Source organism: Rana temporaria, chromosome 9 (genome assembly GCF_905171775.1).
Source record: "Rana temporaria chromosome 9, aRanTem1.1, whole genome shotgun sequence".
Taxonomy (NCBI): Eukaryota; Metazoa; Chordata; class Amphibia; order Anura; family Ranidae; genus Rana; species Rana temporaria.
Window position 1 is genome coordinate 44,691,349 of NC_053497.1, and position 21,792 is coordinate 44,713,140.

The window sequence follows — 21,792 nt, forward strand, 5'->3', positions numbered from 1 at the left end:
GGGACCAATGGCATTTTTATAGCGATCAGTGCTATAAAAATGCATTGATTACTGTAAAAATGTCACATTTGAACGCCCCTAGGGGGGCGATCAAGGGGTCAATTATGTTCCCTAAAGTGTGTTCTAACTGAAGGGGGGGGACTGACTAGGGGAAATGACAGATCGCTGTTCATACATTGTATGAACATACGATCAGTCATTTCTCCCCCTGAAAGAAACACACAGCTCCTGGTTCTCACTCTGTCAAGAGCGGGTTGCCTGGCAGTGATCGCGCCCGCCGGGCACTCGCATCAGCACCAGGAGTGAGCGCGCACGCGCCCCTAGTGGCTGCAGAGCAACACCACAATATATTACGTGATCTTGCGCAGCCGAGCCAACCTGCTGCAGTGAAACTGCGGTGGGCGTCGGCAAGCGGTTAAGCCACTAATATGCTGCCTAATGAAAAGCAGTGAAGGCTCCATAGTAAGTAGTTGCAAAAGGGCAGCAGAAGTGAAAAAGGGATGAAAAGCAGATAACCTAATATTACTAAACATACACAACTCACCTCAATGGAAGATCTGACAGTTGTACTGCATGATCCATAAAGTATCCTGTTTTGAATAAAAAGAGCAAGCAGCCGAATTATCAACACTAATTTTTCTCTCTGATCAGGTGTGCAAAGTAGAGCAGTGCGTGCATAAGGTATAGTACAGCATACAGAGCACAGCTTTTTATGCGTATAATGTAGAGCACAGCATACAGATTAGAACAGTGTGTGCGTAAAGTACAGCACAGTGTAGTGTGGAGCAGTCTCTGTACAAGCTATACTATAGAGTGTAGAGTGTGTTAAGCGTATAGCACAGCAGTCAGAGTAGAGCAGTGTGTTTACACAATGTATAGCACAGCGTACAGAGTAGAGCAGAGTGTGTATAGCAGGGGTGCCCAACCGCTGGCTCGCAGGCCACATGTGTCACCAGTATCAGTCATTAGTACCAGCCACGCAGTACCAGTCACCAGTATCAGCACCAGTACCAGCCAGCAGTACCAGTACCAGCCAGCGGTACCCGCCAGCAGTACCAGCCAGCGGTACTAGTACCAGCCAAAAGTACCCGCCAGAAGTACCGGTACCCGCCAGAAGTACCAGTACCCGCTAGAAGTACCAGTACCCGCCAGAAGTACCAGCCAGCAGTACCAGTACCCGCCAGCATTACCAGTAGTCAGTACCCAACAACAGTACCAACCAGCAGTCAGTACCCAACAGCAGTACCAGCCAGCAGTACTTGCCACCAGTACCAGTACCCACCAGCAGCATCAGCCCTGGAGGACAGCCAGCAGCAGCCACCAGCCATAACCGCCTGGGGACAGCAGCAACCAGCTGCAGGAATCCTGAGAAAGAAGTGAAGATTGAGGTCAGTTGAGGTGCAGGTAAACCGCTGTGCATCAGTGCGAATGCAGTCTTAGGTCCCTGTCACACGATCGGTCCAATCGGGTTAGCCTGTCTGTTTTTCAGGCGTACCCAATCGGACCCTCCATTCACCTCTTTAGAGCGGCAGATGTAAAACAGACTGGTGTCTGTTTACACCCGCCTATCTGCAATCCGATCTGCTTAAAAAAACAGAAAGGGATCTGTCCCCTGTCTGGGCGGATCGGAGGGCCTATAGAGTAGAGAAGCCTGCATTCGTGTCTGCTCTACATATGCAGAGTGGACACAGACCTGCCATCCGCCCGCTACACTCATTGTGGCCCGTGACCGGTTACCAAGTTGCTAAAGTGGCCATTGCTCCTCAAAAGGTTGGGCACTCCTGGCCTAGAACAAGCATGCAGAAGGTGATGTCAGGATTCCTGATCTGCATTTTGTTATAGGTGAGAAAACACATAAAGCAAACCTGTGCAAAGCAAGAAAGGCAACATAATAAGCATTAGAAGTGAAAGAGCAAAGTTACCTGCAATGCCAACTTCTGAGGTGCCAGCCAGGTGCAGATCAGGGTGCGAGGATGGATCCAGGCTGTAAACTTGAGAGCTGTGGGCACCAGGCTGCATACCACAGCCTTCCTGAGACACAAGGTACAACAGAGATGTCAGGAAGATGGAAGAGAACATGACAGACACAACCACATGCAATGGTTACAGACCTATAAAAAAAACTTAATTCACAGTCTCTTTTTGCAACTGCTAGTTCTCGGTCTGTTATTCTGATCCTCCAGCTTCCTGGGAATTCCAGAGTCAGAACAGGCACACCCCAAATCAGAACTAACCAGCATATTTGTCCTGGGCAATCGACTTACTTAGGAGTTCTGCATAAAGCGGCGTTCCACCCAAAAATGGAACTTCCGCTTTTCGGAATCCTCCCTCCGTCTGGTGTCACATTTGGCACCTTTCAGAGGAGAAGGGAACAGATAACTGTCCAATACAGGTATTTGCTCCCACTTATGGGGAAAGATATCCGTGGATAGTTAAAGCCACGTCCGGCACCTGCTCCTTCCCCTCCGCTGTCTTCTGGGAGACACACAGGTCCCAGAAGACAGCAGGGACCATTCAGACTCACGCATGCGCAGTAGGGAACCAGGAAGTGAAGCCACAAGGCTTTACTTTCCGATTCCCTTAACGAAGAAATCGGCACCCGAGAGTCAAGGGACAGATCAGCTTCGGGTGCCAGCAGATGCTGACTTAGGCATCAGCAAAACAGACAAGGAAGTAGAATTTTTCAAGAAAAGGGATAGGAAAGGGCACAGCCATTTTCCTCATCAGATTCCCTTTAAACCATCTTTACACTAGGTGATATTTTTTGTGAATTATTACACCATCCAGAGGCCTAATCAAAGAGAAGAAATGGCACCGCTCACCAACCAAGTGCATTAGTATGTATTGTAGACCTCTGTGACCAAGCGGGGCGAAACATGTCGTGGGGGAGTGGCAGAGGCCGACGATGGTAAGCGGTGCCCTTTCCTCTTTGATAATTCTCTTACACCTCTGAATGGTGCACTGAAGCCAGCTACCTTCGCTGCAACCCTCTGAGAGATCTCAGTCTTAGATTAGCGTAGCACTGCACGTTTCATTTGGACCACCCAGAGGCCCATTGTACACTCAACCCCCATAATAGACATTCTGCATTTTTCCCAATAAGCAGAGCGGTGCAATACTGTATATCACAGGTACCGCAAAGCTAAAAGGAGGTAGATCTTGTTTCACAAGGGCTTCGGCTTTTAGAAGAGCAGTGTGAACAAGCTTTTACAAGGCATCTGCAGAGCTTTCAGCAAGCATTGTTGAAGTTTTAACATACCATTCAGCTCCAGTTTGTAAAGGTTGAACACAAATCCTAAAGGGAGTGCTTATTGCAACATTAAGCATGCTACTAGCAGGCTTCAGCTCTACTTGAAGCTTGCTGAAAGCCTGCGAGCAGCTTGTTTAAAGTGATTATCAATACTCCCATTGGGATCCATGTAAAACATTTCCAAATGGGAATTGAAGGGAGCTTCAAAGGTTTGGGATAAGCTGCTCAAAAGCTGCTCAAAGCTTGCGGCAAGTTTTATAAAAAAGGTTGCCGTTCATACTGCTCCTGTATATTCCGAAGCCCATGTGAATGTAATGTGTGTAATGAGCTTTAAGCTGGGTATACACTAGTAAAATTTTAAACCAAAATTTGTAAGAAAATTCTCAGTATCTTCGAAAGTCATTCAAAAGTAGTTCATGATTCCATTTGACTTAAATTGGGGTTTTGGAATGAACAGACTTTTACTGAACGCAGACCACATACACAGTTAGAAAAATCTTCCATTCTGTTCCTCAAAATTTTCTCATCACTGTGGTTGAAAACAAACGTTGATTTGACACCACTATTGATTTAATAAATGAACGCTCTTACAATAAACAAATGTTGAATACAACTCTACCAGTGTATACCCTGCTTTAGTCATTTACACTTTTATCAGGAAAACAATAAAAAGACAGAACTTACGAATACAGCTCCTCTGAACATGTCAGGAACAGACATCGGGATAAAACCCTGCAGGGGATAAGAGCGAAGAGTGAATGGTTTCATTAGTACTAGGCATTCCTTTACAGAGACCAGTGCTAGCTATGCACTGCAATTTTCAGGCAATGTAAACCAATGTCAACAACATTCAATAGCAGATGTGACAGAATAGATCAATGCAGCCCAACATCAACAGCTTCCACCGACACTGTGAAATGAACATAATTCCGATTAGCTCCCCACAGACGCCACAACTACGAGTCAGGGTTGTGGGGAAGAGGCCCTTGGCCCAACATGGGAACAAGGTGCTCTGGTGGGAACCCCCTAGATCACCCTTCATCTTGAAGACATGCGGCCTGGTATGTTTGGGGGAGGGGTGCTCTCTCTCCCCACTGCCACTCTGCATGCTTGGACAAGGGTCTGGTATGGATTTGGGGGAGGGCCTTGACATTTTAGAACAACATTTTGGCGTGGGGGTTCCCCTCAAAAATCCATACCAGAACGAAGGGTTTTCTTATTATTTTATCGCCAGCAATGGTTTTTTTTTTTATAATCAGCTGTCAGCGGGGAATCCTGCTGACAGCTGATGACTCATCTGTTAAGAAGCAGGCCGGGAAGTTGGGCATCGCGTCCTTAACAACCAACTATTCACTGGTTAAGGATACCAGTGCCCACTCCTTAATGCTACAGCTACTAAACATAGCTTACACATAGGCTAAAACACATGCAAAAACATGTTTGTTTGCGTTAGGCTTTTTTGTCCAATGTTTTTAAAGCAGTTTTTAGCTTTCTAGTGTGCATGAAGCCTAAAATTTATGTAAGAAAAAAAAAAGAATTCTTTGCAAAATAAAGAACAAAATGAGGCCAATGTATATAAACAAAGGGAATACAAAAAACTGCTAGTGAAGTAAATACAGACAAAAAATAATAATAAAAGAAACCGGTAGGCTGTGGTCACTAATGTGTATAAGAACGATAAGTAATTTTGGTTACCTTTTTTACAAGTTTATCGATTGTAAAGTTAACAAGAGCATACTGTAACATCGTGCCAGCTCCTCTGAGATAATAGGATCGGTGACCCGAAACATGTGAAAGGCGCCTGTCAAAATTAAATAAAATACATATAAATAATCCATTTATACACAGCAACAGTAGGGTTATAAATTGGTGACATTGCAGTCCGGCAGTCATTTTTAGAGACAAAAAAAAAAAAAAAAAGAAGAAGGACAGCTGAAAGTATAGCTCAGTGAGCATCTTTTTTTGTATCATTAGTGTAGTATTTTACATATTTTATTTGTGGTTTCTTCCATTTTTTTTTTCTTATGAAGTAAAGATGTGCAAATGAACCAATAGTAGGTCTGCCTCATTCATTCCCAATGCCGAACACCTACTGAGATAGAAACATCAACCACATTGGGAGTGCATTGTTTACAGTGAGTCGGCATTGTGATAGAGCAGTAAAACAGAACCACTCCATGGCTCCCATATACATAGAGCATATCATTCCAAAATATTCACAGAATGCACAGAAACATTCATTAAAGCGGAGTTCCACCCAAAAATGGAATTTCCACTTTTCAGAACCCCCCCTCTGGTGACACATTTGCCACCTTTCAGGGGGGGGGGTGCAGATACCTGTCAGGTATTTGCACCCACTTCTGGGCATAGACTCACGTCCATAGCCCCCCCACCCCCCGCTGTCTCCTGGGAAGCACACTGTTCACAGGAGAGAGCGGGGACAAGTGACGGTGAGCCGCGCTACTCGCGCAAGGCTTCACTTCCTGATTACCTCACAGAGCATGGTGGCGGCAACAGCATCCGAGGACCAAGCAATTGCTCAGCCTCGTCTGCTGACATTGTGGGCGTGCTCGACAGGCAAGTGTCCATTTTTTAAAAGCCAGCAGCTGCTGACTTTTAAAAAAAAGATTTTCGGGTGGACCTCCTCTAGGTATTAAAGGGCCCATTCATGGCAAAATGCTGTGCAGAAAGGCACATTTCGTGCATGTGAACACGCTGCCCTTGTGACAGACACGAGTGTGCCAATGAATTGTAAATGGCACCCCAAACGCATCCCACAAAAGCAGCACATTACCGCAAGGTACCACAGTAAAATGCAGTTTGGTGCAGTGCAATCTGAAAAAGCAGTGCTTGCACTACTTTTTCTGCGTTCCAGTGCATTTTGCAGCTCATTATCCACTTGCCGACCGCCGCATGCCTATTTACGTTGACAGAATGGCACGGCTGGGCAAATGGTCGTATATATACGTCCCCTTTAATTTGCCACCGTGTGGATGCGCTAAAGCTCCGTGACCGTGCCCGCGGGACTCGATGTCCGCCGGTGTCCCGCGGTCGGGTCACAGAGCTGAAGAACGGGGAGATGTCAATGTAAACACAAGATCTCCCTGTTTTTCCTAGTGACATGTCACTGATCGCATGGTGTCAAAAGTGTCCGCCATAATGTCGCAGTCACGATTAAAAAAAAAATAAAAAACACGTTGATCGCCGCCATAACTAGTAAAAAATATTTTTTATAAAAATGCCATAAAACTACCCCATATTTTGTAGACGCTATAACTTTTGTGCAAACCAAACGCTTATTGCGTTTTTGTTTACCAAAAATATATAGAAGAATACATATCGGCCTAAACTGATGGAAAAAAAAAATTTTTATAGATTTTTTTTTGGCCATATTTATTATAGCAAAAAGTAAAAAATATTGCATTGTTTTCAAAATTGGCGCTCTATTTTTGTTTATAGCGCAAAAAATAAAAACCGCAGAGATGATCAAATACCACCAAAAGAAAGCTCTATTTGTGAAAAAAAAAAAAAAAAAAAAACAGGACATCAATTTTGTTTGGGAGCCACATCGCACAATTGTCAGTTAAAGCGACGCAGTGCCGAATCGCAAAAAGTGGTCTGGTCTTTGGCCAGCCAAATGGTCCGGGGCTTAAGTGATTAAGATGAACAGGCTATCGAAACCAGACCGCATAGGAGTGTGTATGTTCTATTGTAAACTGACCCTTATACAAACACATATCTTGAAAATGTCTGAAAGAACAAAACAAAAAACACGTTCTCACAGAGGAGAGAAAACTGTCACTAACCCGATTTGTTTAGACTTAACTGGCTGACAATTGTTACGCTACATTTTACACATTTTTAAGCATTTTTAGGAGCAAAATTGTACATATTTGCTGCTTTTGTCAGGCGTTTTTCAAATAAAAAACAGTTGTGTAGTGCAGCTGAAAAAGGAGAAAAGAGCTGCTGTTTGAGCAAAATACGTGCAATAAAACACTTGAAAAGACACAAAAAAAAAAAAAAGATCATAATCTTCTCCTACAATCTGCTAGGTTATCTATTTTCATTTTCAAGAGTTACTTTCCTGAATGATTACGCCTTTTTCTATTATACTATTGTTCTGTTAATGGAATATCTATTTCTTTTATATTATTGTACATTCTGACAGTGGAGGAGTTCCCCTGCTATTAGAATATAATAGCCCAGCAGGGAGGGTTCCCCTATCCACCTTTAAAATGCGTGGATGGGAGGAATCAGTTTAGTTTTTTGTTCAGCCCCATGGCCGATCAAAGAAAAAAATAAAAAATAAAATAAATACTGAACAATGTATGATCAGCTTTACTGTCAAAACATAAACCTTCGCCCACATTTCTCCCTCCCATCTACTTCTCCACCTGTGACTCATTATCTCCCGATTTATCTTCTATATTCTTCACAGTATTATGACTACACTACATAAGCTGTTGTACAGAGACAAACAAATGGCCTTATGCCACACAGACGCCTAGAAGGGTACAACCGAGTTCACAGACTGCGCTTTATTGTGTTCTGACAGATGCATCCCACTCTTATTCCGAGAAATGATGAGGGAAACTGAATTAGTAGAAGACTATAGTATGGAAATTGCCTGAGGCCACTATTACCTAATGAGACATTTGCTACATCCAGATGTGTCCTATACAGATTCAGACACCGAGTAATTGTGTACTCTGTGTCATACCGTTCTTTAACCACTTAAGGACCGAAAAGATTTACCCCCTTAACCACTTCAGCCCCGGAAGAATTTGCCCCCTTAATGACCAGAGCACTGTTTGAGATACGGCACTGCGTCGCTTTAACCGACAATTGGCGCTGTACCCTAACAGAATTGACGTCCTTTTTTTCCGCTCAAATAGAGCTTTCTTTTGGTGGTATTTGATAACCACTGCGGTTTTTATTTTTTGCATATAAAAAAAAAAAAAAAAAAAAAAAAAAAAGGGTAAATGTTTTACTTTCTGCTATAATACATATCCCAAAAAATATATACCGTATATACTTTGAGTATAAGCCGAGGCACCTAATTTTACCACAAAAAAATGGGAAAACGTATTGACTTATGGGTGTCCATCTGCGTGCCTCACTGTGCCCATGTGCATGCCTCACTGTGTCCATGACTAGACTGACGAACATGGGAGCCTATGGAAGGGGTACCCGGCTTTGAAAAATGCTCCCCAGACAACAAACCTTGCACACTTGTAGAGGAGAAATGGGGCTACAGGTGTGCCAAGTTGTGGGTCCAGGGGACCTACGACCGGCCGGTACCGGGTTCCCAAAGTCCAGGAGATCTTAGGTGGTTCGAACACAGTGCGGGAAGCCGGGATCGAGCGGAGAGGACACCACGATGGCCGCAGAAGGACGCCGGACCGGACGAGGACGCGATGGACGACGGGCAGGACGCGATGGACGACGAGCAAGACACCGACGAGGGGCATCCAAACTAAGTATTTTTTTCAGGAATTTTCCTTTAAGTTCGGGGGTGCGCGCTATACGCCGGGCACGTTATAGCCCGATAAATACGGTATGCCTGGATTTCAGATTTAGCATTCATAAAAAAAAAAAAAGGTTTTATATATTCATATTTACTGTTAGCTCAAGTCTTGGATCAATGTCAGCTTTTCTACCTCTGTCTGATAATATCCAGGTCCTCTCCTATTTCCAGATGGCCTCGAACTTTAAAATCAAACTCTAAAAAAGAATGGATAGGACAGATAAGAATATTGACAGTTCCTTAAAAAGTATTTAAACCTCCCCAAAAAATAAAAAAAATTATCAGTCTCTATATGGAGGTTCCTACATTTGATTTTTCCCACTCTGGCTTTTTTTTTTTTTTCATTTGGCAATCATATTAACAACACACTTTCTGCAGCTACGCTCACTCCTCCACTTTATCTATGGAGGAAGCCATTGGGGTTGCCAACCAGGCAAAACTGCAAACAAATCTGTCTTTGTTCATCTCCATCACATAACTGCTGAGGGATTAGTTTACAGAAAGATAGTATTTTTTTTTTACGTCCAATTCAGCTCACAGGAAGTGATCAGGACACTACTAATTCTATTGGCTTTCTCCCAAGATATTGCATGGTGGTTTTGCATATATGTGTTGACGTTCTAAAGGCAGTGGGGTGCTGGAGCTACAGCCACCTGATTACAGCAGTTTTTCTAACTACAGTGGGGAACTCTGCAATCCCGACATAGGTTTCTCTCTGCATACACAGTTAATGTATACAATCCCCCTCCCCTATGCCAAAAATCACACTTTATCTCCCACAAGACATAAACACTTACCAGGCTTCACACCAACTACTTCTAGTTCTCGAGCATTGCTCTCATCTCCCACAGGCTGTTACGGGAATATGAAATAAAATCAACATTAGACAGACATTGTGATGACCCAAAAATACTGGAAAATATAGCGATACATTTTTTTATTTTATTTTTAAATAACAAAACATGCTATACTTACCTGCAAAACCATTGCACAGAGCAGGTAACCCCTGCTGGCACTCCTGGCCCCTCGCCCTCCTGCGCCTAAGTCGAGCCACTGCTCTGTGTGTCCATATAGACACAGAGCCATGGCTCAGCCCTGCCCCCCCCCCCTCTCTTCTCATTGGCTCACTGACAGCATGGGAGTCAATGGCACCCGCTGCTGTGTCATGAAGGAGAGTACCGGACAGTCAAGACTTACATGCAACATCACTGGAGCCAGGTGGGGCTCAGGCAAGCATTAGCGGGGCTGCTACATACAGAAGTTTTTTTTTTTTTTTATCTTAATGCAAAGGCTGCATTAGGATAAAGAAAATCTTCTGCCTTTAGAACCAGGAATTAGGAAGTTCAACTTTACCAGGAAAGGTCAAGATTTACATTTTAAAGTGTTACTAAACCCAGGACCCTGCATTCACTATATCTGGTCTCCCACAGTACACAGAACATGGAAATGCAATAATTTTTGTAAACATAAACCGCTAAATACCTTTTCTCATCAGCAGTCTATAGCAGTCTTGTGACTTTTAGAAGTCTCTGGCCGAGCACTGGTTAAAGCTTGTAGGAGGAGTTTTCATTCTCCAACTGTCCTATGAGGCTGCATAACCCCTGACCCTTTGTCTGGACAGAGCCAATTAGCCCTGTGCTGATCACATGCAACCCTGCGAAGCTTCTTATGTCCGTCAGACAGGGTTCACGATCCGTAGCCGAATACGCCATTGAGTTTCGTACCCTGGCAGCAGAGGTAGGCTGGAATAATGAGGCTCTGGTCGCTGCTTTCTCTCATGGTCTCTCGGATGCCTTGAAGGATGAGGTTGCAGCCAAGGACCTACCAGTGGAGCTCGAGGCTCTTATTTCTTTCCTGATTTTGATTGACACCAGACTCAGGGAGAGACCTTCCTTTAAGGAGAGCTTGCGGAGGCCTCCTAACAGTTTGGCGCCTACGTTTGCTGTCCCACCCGTGCCTCCCTCTCCTCCCACGCCTCCTGGGGTTGACTTGTCTGGGGGTGAACCCATGCAGCTGGGGTTTGCTCGCTTGTCCGAGGGGGAGAGGGTACTCCGGAGACGCGAGGGCCGATGCATGTACTGTGGTCTCGGTGGGCATTTTCGGTTGGCATGTCCGAACCGTCCGGGAAACGCTCGCACCTGAGATCCTGTCGGGGGCAGATCTTGGGTGGAGTCTCCTCGTCCCCGGTTTCCCGTGTTGATAAACCACTGATCACTGTTGTCCTCTCCTGGGTCGGGGGCTCGGTGACGACCCAGGCGTTGGTGGACTCTGGTGCTGGTGGTTTTTTCATTGATAGTGAGTTCGCTGCCGCCAATTCCATTCCTCTGCAGGCTCGAGGTTCCCCGCTGGCTCTAGAGGCGATAGACGGCAGACCCCTCCAGCCCTCACACGTGACTCATGAGACCCTTCCAGTGGGGATAGCCATTGGTGTCGTTCACAGAGAGTCGGTCTGCTTCCAGGTTATTTCGTCTCCACACTACTCGGTGGTCTTGGGGTACCCCTGGCTCCAGAAGCATAATCCGACTTTCGACTGGAGATCGGCCGAGATCCTCTCATGGTCACCACAGTGTGGGGCTAGTTGCATCCATGGGCCTGTCAAGTTGCTGTGTACTTCCTCTGACTCTCTGTTGCCTCCTGAATACGAGGAGTACCGGGATGTATTCGATAAGGTGCGCGCAGTTGCCCTACCTCCGCACCGCCCATACGATTGTGCCATAGAGTTACAACCTGGTGCCGTTCCTCCTCGCGGCAGGGTCTATCCACTGTTGCGGAGAATGAGGCCATGGAGGAGTACGTGATGGAGGCGCTGTCCCGTGGCCACATTCGCAAATCCTCGTCCCCGGGAGGGGCTGGATTTTTCTTTGTGAAAAAGAAGGGCGGTGAGTTGAGGCCTTGCATCGATTACAGGGGCCTTAAATCGCATCACGATCAAGAACGCTTACCCGATACCCTTGATTTCCGAGCTGTTCGATCGCCTTAAGGGGGCCACGGTCTTTACCAAACTCGACCTGAGGGCGGCATATAACCTGGTAAGGATCAAGGCGGGCGATGAGTGGAAGACCGCGTTTAACACCAGGACCGGTCATTATGAATCCTTGGTTATGCCCTTTGGGTTGTGCAATGCGCCCGCAGTCTTTCAGGAATTCATCAACGATGTTTTCCGTGACCTGTTGCAGCAGTGTGTGGTGGTCTATTTGGATGACATCTTGGTATACTCTGAATCCATGGAGGCCCACATTCTGGATGTCAAGCGAGTGTTGCAACGGTTACGAGAGAACAAGCTGTTCGGTAAGCTTGAGAAATGCGAATTTCACCGATCCCAGGTAACCTTCTTAGGTTACATCATTTCCGCTGAGGGGTTCTCCATGGACCCCGAGAAGGTTTCGGCTGTCTTACAGTGGCCTCAGCCCAGTGGTCTTCGATCCTTGCAGCGCTTTTTGGGCTTCGCCAATTATTATCGGAAGTTCATCAGGGACTTCTCCATGCTGGCTAAGCCTCTCACGGATCTGACCAGGAAGGGCAGTAATTCCCAGGTCTGGCCGCTCGAGGCCATCCGGGCTTTTGAGGCCCTAAAATCCGCCTTTGTGTCGGCTCCGATTCTGTCTCATCCCAACCCTGGGTTGCCCTTTGTCCTCGAGGTGGACGCGTCTGAGACGGGAGTAGGCGCCCTTCTGTCTCAGCGTAGAACACCAGAGGGTCCGCTGCTTCCTTGTGGGTTTTACTCCCGGAAACTGTCACCCGCGGAGTGCAACTATCAGATTGGTGACAGGGAGTTATTGGCCATAGTGCAGGCTCTCAAGGAGTGGAGGCACTTGCTCGAGGGCTCGGTGGTTCCGGTTCTCATCCTGACGGACCACAAGAATCTGACCTACCTTTCTGAGGCCAAGAGATTGACACCACGTCAGGCCAGATGGGCTCTGTTCTTGTCACATTTTTATTACGTGGTCTCCTACCTACCCGGTTCCAAGAACATCAGGGCGGATGCCTTATCACGGCAGTACTACGAGCTGTCCAGGGAGGAATCTATACCGACTTCGGTCATACCTCCGAATCGGATCCTGGCCGCCATTCGCACCAGCCTGACCTCTCCCCTTGGTGAGCAGATTTTGGCGGCTCAATCTGGTGCTCCCTCTGGGAGACCCAACGGCAGATGTTTTGTGCCTGAGGAGTTGCGCACTCGGTTGTTGCGAACCTACCATAACTCCAAGACCACGGGGCATCCTGGTAAGAATCAGCTGTCCTGGGCTGTTTCACGTCTGTGCTGGTGGCCTTCCCTACGTTCCGACATCGCCGCATATGTAGCGGCATGCTCCGTTTGTGCCCAAAGTAAGTCCCCTCGGCACCTTCCGTTGGGCCTGCTGCAACCCATAGCCACCGGGGAGCGCCCATGGTCACACCTGGGGATGGATTTCATTGTGGACCTCCCTGCATCCCGAGGCCATACGGTCATTCTCAGGATTGTGGATCGGTTTTCCAAAATGTGCCACTGTGTTCCTCTCAAGAAGTTACCCTCTGCACAAGAGTTGGCCACGATTTTTGCCTGGGAGGTCTTCCGGTTGCACGGTTTGCCCAAGGAGATAGTGTCGGATCGGGGGAGTCAGTTTGTGTCCAGGTTCTGGCGTGCCTTTTGCTCCCAGTTGGGGATTCATCTCTCCTTCTCCTCGGCCTACCACCCTCAGTCCAATGGGGCCGCAGAACGATCCAATCAGGCCTTGGAGCAATTCCTTCGTTGCTATGTCTCCGATCACCAGGACAATTGGGTTGACCTCCTGCCTTGGGCTGAGTTTGCCAGGAACACGGCGGTGAACTCTTCCTCTGGGACGTCTCCCTTCATGGCCAATTATGGGTTCCAACCTGCCGTGTTACCGGAGGCATTCTCTCCCCAGGATATTCCGGCTGTGGAGGATCACCTTTCCGTCCTACGCGTCTCTTGGGTACAGATCCAGAGGTCCCTTGAGGTCTCTGTGCAGCGCCAGAAACCCCAGGCTGATCGCAGACGAGCGCCTGCTCCTTCCTACCAGGTCGGAGACCGTGTATGGTTGTCCACTCACAATCTCAACCTTCGAGTGCCCACTCCCAAGCTGGCTCCTCGCTTTGTTGGTCCCTTCCGAGTGCTTCGCAGGGTAAACCCGGTAGCCTATGCCCTTGCGCTTCCTCCTGGCATGCGGATCTCCAACGTGTTTCATGTCTCCCTGTTGAAACCACTGGTGTGCAATCGCTTCACTTCCTCGGTTCCTCGGCCTCGTCCGGTCCAAGTGGGCAATCATGAGGAGTATGAGGTGAGCAATATCCTGGACTCACGCCTGGTTCGCGGTCGGGTGCAGTTTTTGGTCCACTGGCGTGGTTATGGTCCAGAGGAGCGTTCCTGGGTTCCCTCCGCAGATGTCCATGCTCCTGCCTTGCTCCGAGCCTTCCACGCACGCTTCCCTCAGAAACCGTTTTTTGCACCGCGGAGGAGGGGCCCTTGAGGGGGAGGTACCGTCATGGTCTTACCTCTCTCCTGTCTCCTTCGTTTGACATGTGCTGGCGGCCATCTTGGTTTCTGGGTCTCTTGTAGCCTCCCACCCTGCGGCTCCTCCTCCTCACTGGGAGGAGCTGGATGCCTGGCTCATATATACAGTGAGGAAAATAAGTATTTGAACACCCTGCTATTTTGCAAGTTCTCCCACTTGGAAATCATGGAGGGGTCTGAAATTGTCATCGTAGGTGCATGTCCACTGTGAGAGACATAATCAAAAAAAAAATTCCAGAAATCACAATTTATGATTTTTTAACTATTTATTTGTATGATACAGCTGCAAATAAGTATTGGAACACCTGTCTTAAACCAGCACATGTCAAGGCTCGTCTTAAGTTTGCCAATGACCATTTGGATGATCCAGAGGAGTCATGGGAGAAAGTCATGTGGTCAGATGAGACCAAAATAGAACTTTTTGGTCATAATTCCACTAACCGTGTTTGGAGGAAGAAGAATGATGAGTACCATCCCAAGAACACCATCCCTACTGTGAAGCATGGGGGTGGTAGCATCATGCTTTGGGGGTGTTTTTCTGCACATGGGACAGGGCGACTGCACTGTATTAAGGAGAGGATGACCAGGGCCATGTATTGCAAGATTTTGGGCAACAACCTCCTTCCCTCAGTTAGAGCTTTGAAGATGGGTCGAGGCTGGGTCTTCCAACATGACAATGACCCGAAGCACACAGCCAGGATAACCAAGGAGTGGCTCTGTAAGAAGCATATCAAGGTTCTGGCGTGGCCTAGCCAGTCTCCAGACCTAAACCCAATAGAGAATCTTTGGAGGGAGCTCAAACTCTGTGTTTCTCAGCGACAGCCCAGAAACCTGACTGATCTAGAGAAGATCTGTGTGGAGGAGTGGGCCAAAATCCCTCCTCCAGTGTGTGCAAACCTGGTGAAAAACTACAAGAAACGTTTGACCTCTGTAATTGCAAACAAAGGCTAGTGTACCAAATATTAACATTGATTTTCTCAGGTGTTCAAATACTTATTTGCAGCTGTATCATACAAATAAATAGTTAAAAAAATCATACATTGTGATTTCTGGATTTTTTTTTTTTGATTATGTCTCTCACAGTGGACATGCACCTACGATAACAATTTCAGACCCCTCCATGATTTCCAAGTGGGAGAACTTGCAAAATAGCAGGGTGTTCAAATACTTATTTTCCTCACTGTATATAGGAGGTCTGTGGCTTCAGTTCCTTGCTTGGTCCTCCTGTGTTCACATGCTTCTAAGACTGCTGCTGCTTCTGGTTCCGATCCTGGCTTCGTCTGACTTCCCTGCTGGTTCCTGATCCTGGCTTCGTCTGACTTCCCTGCTGGTTCCTGATCCTGGCTTCGTCTGACTTCCCTGCTGGTTCCTGATCCTGGCTTCGTCTGACTTCCCTGCTGGTTCCTGATCCTGGCTTCGTCTGACTACCCTTCTGGTTCCTGAACTCTGGCTTCGCAGACTCTGCTTCGGTTTCACCATCCGTTTGGACTTTTGCTTTAATGCTTGATTTTCAATAAAGCCTTCTTATTTTCACTTATCTCTTGTTGTACGTCTGGTTCATGGTTCCGTAACACAGATGAATTGGAGACTATGGAAGAAGGGGAGGATCAGAAGATGGGATCAAACAGCCTTTTTACACAGTGTGGAGGGTTAACCCCCTTAGGTTCCACAGTGAGTGTAACAAGCATGATTTACTGCATATACAGAGTGATTTTATTGTTGTGGGTTTAGTAACGCTTTAAGTATATCTAAAGCCAAAAAGGTTTTTCTTTGTAAGTTTTGGATTAGAAAAGGAATTGATAAAACCATCATTAGGTTTATTTCAACTGTTTGTGCTCCATTGGGGAGATTTTTCTTCACACCCGGTCCAGAGACACAACAGGAAATCTCCTGCAAGTGCAGGAACTCCTCTTTTGAACAACTGTCACATGACAGGTTTCCCCACTGTAAGATCTGCATTTTAGTGACACCTATAGTATTTTGGATCAAACCATCACCTCCCTCCTGTGCGAATGACAATAGGAACCAGGACAAACAGACTGTCTTCAATAAAAGTGACCACGTTATATATTTTTACTCGTGCTTAAAAGCAGAACTTCACCCAAAAGGAGAAGTTATGCTATTCCTCAGCCTCCTTCACATTTGTCACTTTATTTTTTTTTGGGGGGGTACCTGGTTTTGACCGGTACCCGCTCCCCCACTTCTGGTCGAATCGAAGCAGCCATTCGGGCAAAAGCTTGGCCCTCCTTCCCCCGCAGCCTTCTGGGGCACGTCATAGGAAAAGTTTCAGGACCATTTAGGGCAGTGATGGTGAACCTTGGCACCCCAGATGTTTTGTAACTACATTTCCCATGATGCTCATGCACTCTGCAGTGTAGTTGAGCATCATGGGAAGTGTAGTTCCAAAACATCTGGGGTGCCAAGGTTCGCCATCACCGATTTAGGGTATGGGGTATGTGCAGTGAGCAGCTGGCTGTAATGCCACAAGCAGTCGCAGGCAGCTGCCCACAGTTAGTATGACAGCGCCACAAACCAAATCCTAGTGAAGAAACTGTCTGGGTGAGGAAAGCACTGGATCCCTGGACAGGAAAGTTTTTTTTTGATTTTTATTAAAAAGGCAGCAGCTACAGTTTTTGCAGCTGATGACTTTTAATTTTTCAAAAGGAGGACTGAAGAAAAAGAACAGCCTAAAACTAAAAACTCTAAATCTACAGCCAACTTCTACGACTAACCTATCTAACCCTTCAAAGCAAAAATCGCTAAACATACCTTTTTTTTTAAAGCTGGTCCAGTCTGATCTCCAGCGGCGGAAGATGTGTGCAGGACACAGCCGACAATGGCTGGGAAGTGACGTCACCCATAGAGTTACTATTGGGCTTCCGTTGTCTGCTGCCTCTTCTGCACACTCCCACACACAGAAGCAGCCGCTGACAGCTCAGTGTGGACCAGACCAGCTTCAGAAAAGGTATGTATAGCGATTTTTTAGTTTTTTTTTGAGTTAGTCTTAGAATGTGGCTGCCAGTAGATTTAGAGATTTTAGTTTTAGGCCAAACTTCTACTTTAATTTAAACTGCCCAGATATGTAACAGGAATATCTTAAAGGGGATCTGTCACAAACTGATAATGGAAGCCTCTTCTGCCAACTTGTTCTTAAAGTGGATCTTTACTGCAACGAGCACCACAAACCAAAAACACTATTTATTATTATTATTATTATAATACAGGATTCATATAGCGCCAACAGTTTGCACAGTGCTTTACATCAGGGAAGACAGTATAGCCACAATACAATTCAATACAGGAGGGATCAGAGGGCCCTGCTCATTAGAGCTTACAGTCTAGAAGGAAGGGTCAAGTGAAACAAAGGGTAGTAGCTGTGGGGGATGATCGGATGGACAAAAATGAAAATACAGTTGTTAAGTGTGGGTAGGATAGGCTTCTATTCAACTCCCCCATCCATCCATGCCTCTATGCTTTATTTTGGTGAAAAAAAAATCTCTTTAAAACCCCCCCCCCCCCCCCCCCCCCAGCATTTCTGGCCTTGGCCATGTTGAGTAAGGGCAAATGATTCATGTAGCATTTACTTCCTGCCCTTAGCTCAAGTATGCATGTAGAAGTGTGTGCTTAGCTGAGAAACCCCCCTCCTTTCCTCCCATACTGGATACTCCTGGGATGTATGAAATTATTTGCTGTAACTGAATAAAATAAAAGAATAAAAATGTATCTATCTATCTAATATACTTTTATATCCATCTATGGATTTACTAATGCTAGCAGCAGAGGATTAAAAATAATCAATGTTGATTGAGAGAGTGAATTTTCACTTTAAAAGTGCAAGCTTAGATGAAGATGAAGCAAACAAGCAAGCAAGCAAGCAAGCAAGCAATCATCTGCATACAAGGGCCCGGATTCACAAAGCACTTACGCCGACGTATCTTGAGATACGCTGCATAAGTGTAAATATGCGCCGTCGTATCTATGCGCCATGCCCATAAACTGAGATACGCCTGAAAATAGGCTTCATCCGACCGACGTAACTTTCATACGCCGGCGTATCGTGGACGCATATTTACGCTGGCCACAAGTGGCGCTCCCATTGATTTCCTATAGGGAGATACATCGATTCACGAACGTACTTGCGCCCGGCGCATAATACACGCGGTTTGCGTAAGTCCGGCGTAAAGTTATTCCCCATATATGAGGCGCAACTCATGCTAAGGTATGGACCAGGGAACACAGCCGTCGTATTTTACGTTGTTTACGTAGTACGTGAATAGGGCTGGGCGTAGGTTACGTTCACGTCGTAGGCAGTGATCCGTCGTACCTTAGGGAGTAGTTCCGACGTGATTCTGAGCTTGCGCACTGGGATACGTCCACGGGACGGCGCATGCGCCGTTCGTTTTAAGTACTTGTGTGGCACTTGGCCCATCATTTGCATGGGGTCACGCCTCATTAGCATGGCTCACGCCCACTTTCACCTACGACGGCTTACGCCGAGGGAACCCAGCGCAGTTTGGGAGGCAAGTGCTTTGTGAATTCGGTGCTTGCCTCTCTGCGCTACGTCGGCGTATCGTATATTAGATATGCTACGCCGGCATTAAATATGCGCCAATGTATGTGAATCCGGGCCTTAGTTTACTACTTAGGATTATTTATCCTGACAGGTTCATCTAGAGAAATATGGGACATGCTAGGAGGTCAAAATTGGCAACAGCTATTATTTCTTTCCCCAAGAAAGATATTAGAAACTACTGATGTCTGGTACTCACCGTGCCTGGGTGGGTTCTATTTGGCAGCTTTAATGCCCGGAGGTAGAAGGAATCCTCCAGTGTAGTCTCTTGCTGGTAGAAAGCAGTAAGCTGTTGGCGGATTTCTTTTCCACGATTCCTCATGGACTGGAAGCTGGGAAGCTAAGATATAGGCAACATCAAGACAAGCTAATACTTTCCAGCACATGCTGCAGCTGTGCCAAGATCAGAAAATGTATTAAATTCATCTTATTTCAGAGTTTATTGCTAGCAACTACAATACCATGCACATACAGCTCTATTAGTACTTTCTAACTCCTGTGGTTTTAAACTCAATGCCTTGGCTTTTTGCATCTGCAATCGCATTCAAAACTCCAAGTTAGGTTTGAATCCAACAATTGGCTGTGAGAAACGATTTAGAACTGGAAACTGGCATCTTGTTAATTTCTCTAAGTGAAAGGTAGCAATAGGTCTGCAGGTTGTGTTCCAGCACCACAAACAGTTCACAATAGATCCATCCCACCCGTGTACTTCTTGGGACTAGAATATTTTTGTGCATGCATGACACACACTGGTGATAGGATGATGTAAGCACCCTGGTTGAAGGAACAATTCCCAACTAATCACTATGCTAAAAAAATCCTAAACTAAAAGCTCCTTTTACTTACCCAGATCATAGTCATGTAATGCGCTGGGTCCAGAGTCTCCTCCTTCTTCCTCATTGCAGAAGAGGCGGGTCTTTCAAGTGTCCATAATGCCTGGGTCCCCTGGACACTTCCTATTGGCTGTTTAGCAGCGGGACCTCTCAGGCTCCAGAAGACTGCACGGTTTTATAAAATGTTGTAAATGGGATTATGGTGGGAAGGTAGAAGGGCTTGGAGGAGAGACCGTGATGCCCAGGGATAGGCTTCAAATACGAAGGAGAAGAAAGAAAGAAAAGAAAAAAAGAAAAAGAAGTCCACTTAGATGTTTCTAAGGTTTCTTAACTACTTGGACCCCGGACCATTGTAAAATGACGGCCACAAGGTGGCTCTACAATGTCGGGAGGCCGTCTATTGACGTCCTTGGCTCCTCCGGCCACTGGGGGACGCGCGAGTGCCCGCCGTGTCACTGAGATGCCGATGCACGTGCCTGGCAGCTGCGATGTCCGTCAGGTACCCGCAATCATGTTACCATGATACTGTGATGTGTGTCCAGTCTTCCTAAGGTATTTGCCCTAATCATAACGTTTTCCGCACAAAAATCATTTCAAATTATAGCAGGACTTACCGATTGCATACTCTGGCGATCATGTGTGAGCTGTGGGAGACGCACAATTAGAAAAACAAATATGAAATAGATCACAAATATTTACATGGTTTAAAAACATGATAATATTATACACACACGATATTGCCAAAAGTATTGGGACACCTGGCTTTACATGAACTTTAATGGCATCCCAGTCTTAGACCGTAGGGTTCAATATTGAGTTTGTTTACATTGTGATCGGCTGTGACTGGACACCGCTGATCACATGACAACGGGCCGATACGATTAGCCATTTACCACAATCTGTGATCGCTGTAGACATCGGCTAGGGGTGCAGGTGCCAGCATCTTCACTAAGGGAAATCTGAAGTGCATTTCCTACTGCGCATGCGCAAGTTGCGCTGCGCTTTCTGAATGGTCCCGCTGTCTTTTGGAACCCGTGTGTCTACTAGAGGACAGCTGGGGGGGGGGTCGGAAATTTTGTAGATTGACGTACAATTGCGGTGAACTAACCCGGAAGTTGGAGCGGGTACCTGATTTTGAAAAGTATCCGCTCCCCCCAAAAGGTGCCAAATGTGCCAGTGGAGAGGGGGAGGAATCAAACAAGTGGAGCTTCCCCCTTTTGGGTGGAGCTCCGCTTTAAAACCCACTAGGTCGGGGGGGGCGGGGTTTCCAGCCAAGAAATGCTGATAATAGCCTATGGGGGTTATTTATTAAAAGGCAAATCCACTTTGCACTACAAGTGCAAAGTGCACTTGAAATTGCACTGGAAGTGCAGTCGCTGTAAATATGAGGGGTAGATCTAAAATACTCCGATGCTTCAGCCCGATACCTGGACAGTCAGGGTGATCAGTGCGGTGGGGAAGTTACAAGCACTGATCACCGCTGACTGTCCTCGTATCCCCCTCCATGTCCCACTCCATACTGCCATCTCCCTCCGTGCTGCCATCTCTTTTTCCATGTTCCTGCCGTGTGCCCCCATCCGTGCTGCTGCTGTGTCCCTCAATGCTGCAGTCTCTTTTTCCGTGCTGCTGCCGTGTCCCCCCTGCATGCTGCCGCCGTGTCCCGTATGGAGACGATCTGTCAGGATGGAGAGCGGGGGTAGGAGCCGGTAAATCCGGCTCCTACCTTTTCCGAATGTAGAGAGTCAGTGAGACCCTAGATAATAAAATGGCGGTTGTTGCAATATTTTATGTTGCACTGTATTTGTGCAGCAGTCTTTTTAAATGCAATTTTCTTGGAAAAAATTAGTTTAATGAATTTTAAAAAAACTAGCAAGTAAAGTTAGTGCAAATAATTTTTTTGTATAAATGTAAAAGATTTTACGCCATGAGAATCGTGATCTTTATTCTAAGCAATAAAAATTGTGATTCTCATTTTGCCCAGAATCGTGCAGCTCTAGTACATGGCAGCAACCTCATATTCTGGCACTATAGCTCTTGGGGAGAAGCTTCCCTGTTGATGTTTTCGTATGACCACCCCCCAACCAAAAAAAATAGGAAAAA

The 21,792-nt window shown here is 46.4% G+C and overlaps 1 protein-coding gene across 1 annotated transcript in view; it reads right to left on the minus strand.

Annotated features, from left to right (window-relative positions):
- SARS2 (seryl-tRNA synthetase 2, mitochondrial) overlaps positions 1-21,792 on the minus strand; it is a 41,875-nt gene that overhangs the window by 12,083 nt on the left and 8,000 nt on the right. Inside the window, exons 3-10 of the mRNA XM_040323341.1 lie at positions 20,307-20,336; positions 19,059-19,199; positions 9,575-9,629; positions 8,911-8,974; positions 4,946-5,051; positions 3,935-3,982; positions 1,923-2,031; positions 545-590 (exon numbers count right to left, since the gene is read on the minus strand). Of these exons, the coding sequence (XP_040179275.1) occupies positions 545-590; positions 1,923-2,031; positions 3,935-3,982; positions 4,946-5,051; positions 8,911-8,974; positions 9,575-9,629; positions 19,059-19,199; positions 20,307-20,336 (599 nt within the window). The remainder of the gene's footprint in view (positions 1-544; positions 591-1,922; positions 2,032-3,934; positions 3,983-4,945; positions 5,052-8,910; positions 8,975-9,574; positions 9,630-19,058; positions 19,200-20,306; positions 20,337-21,792) is intronic.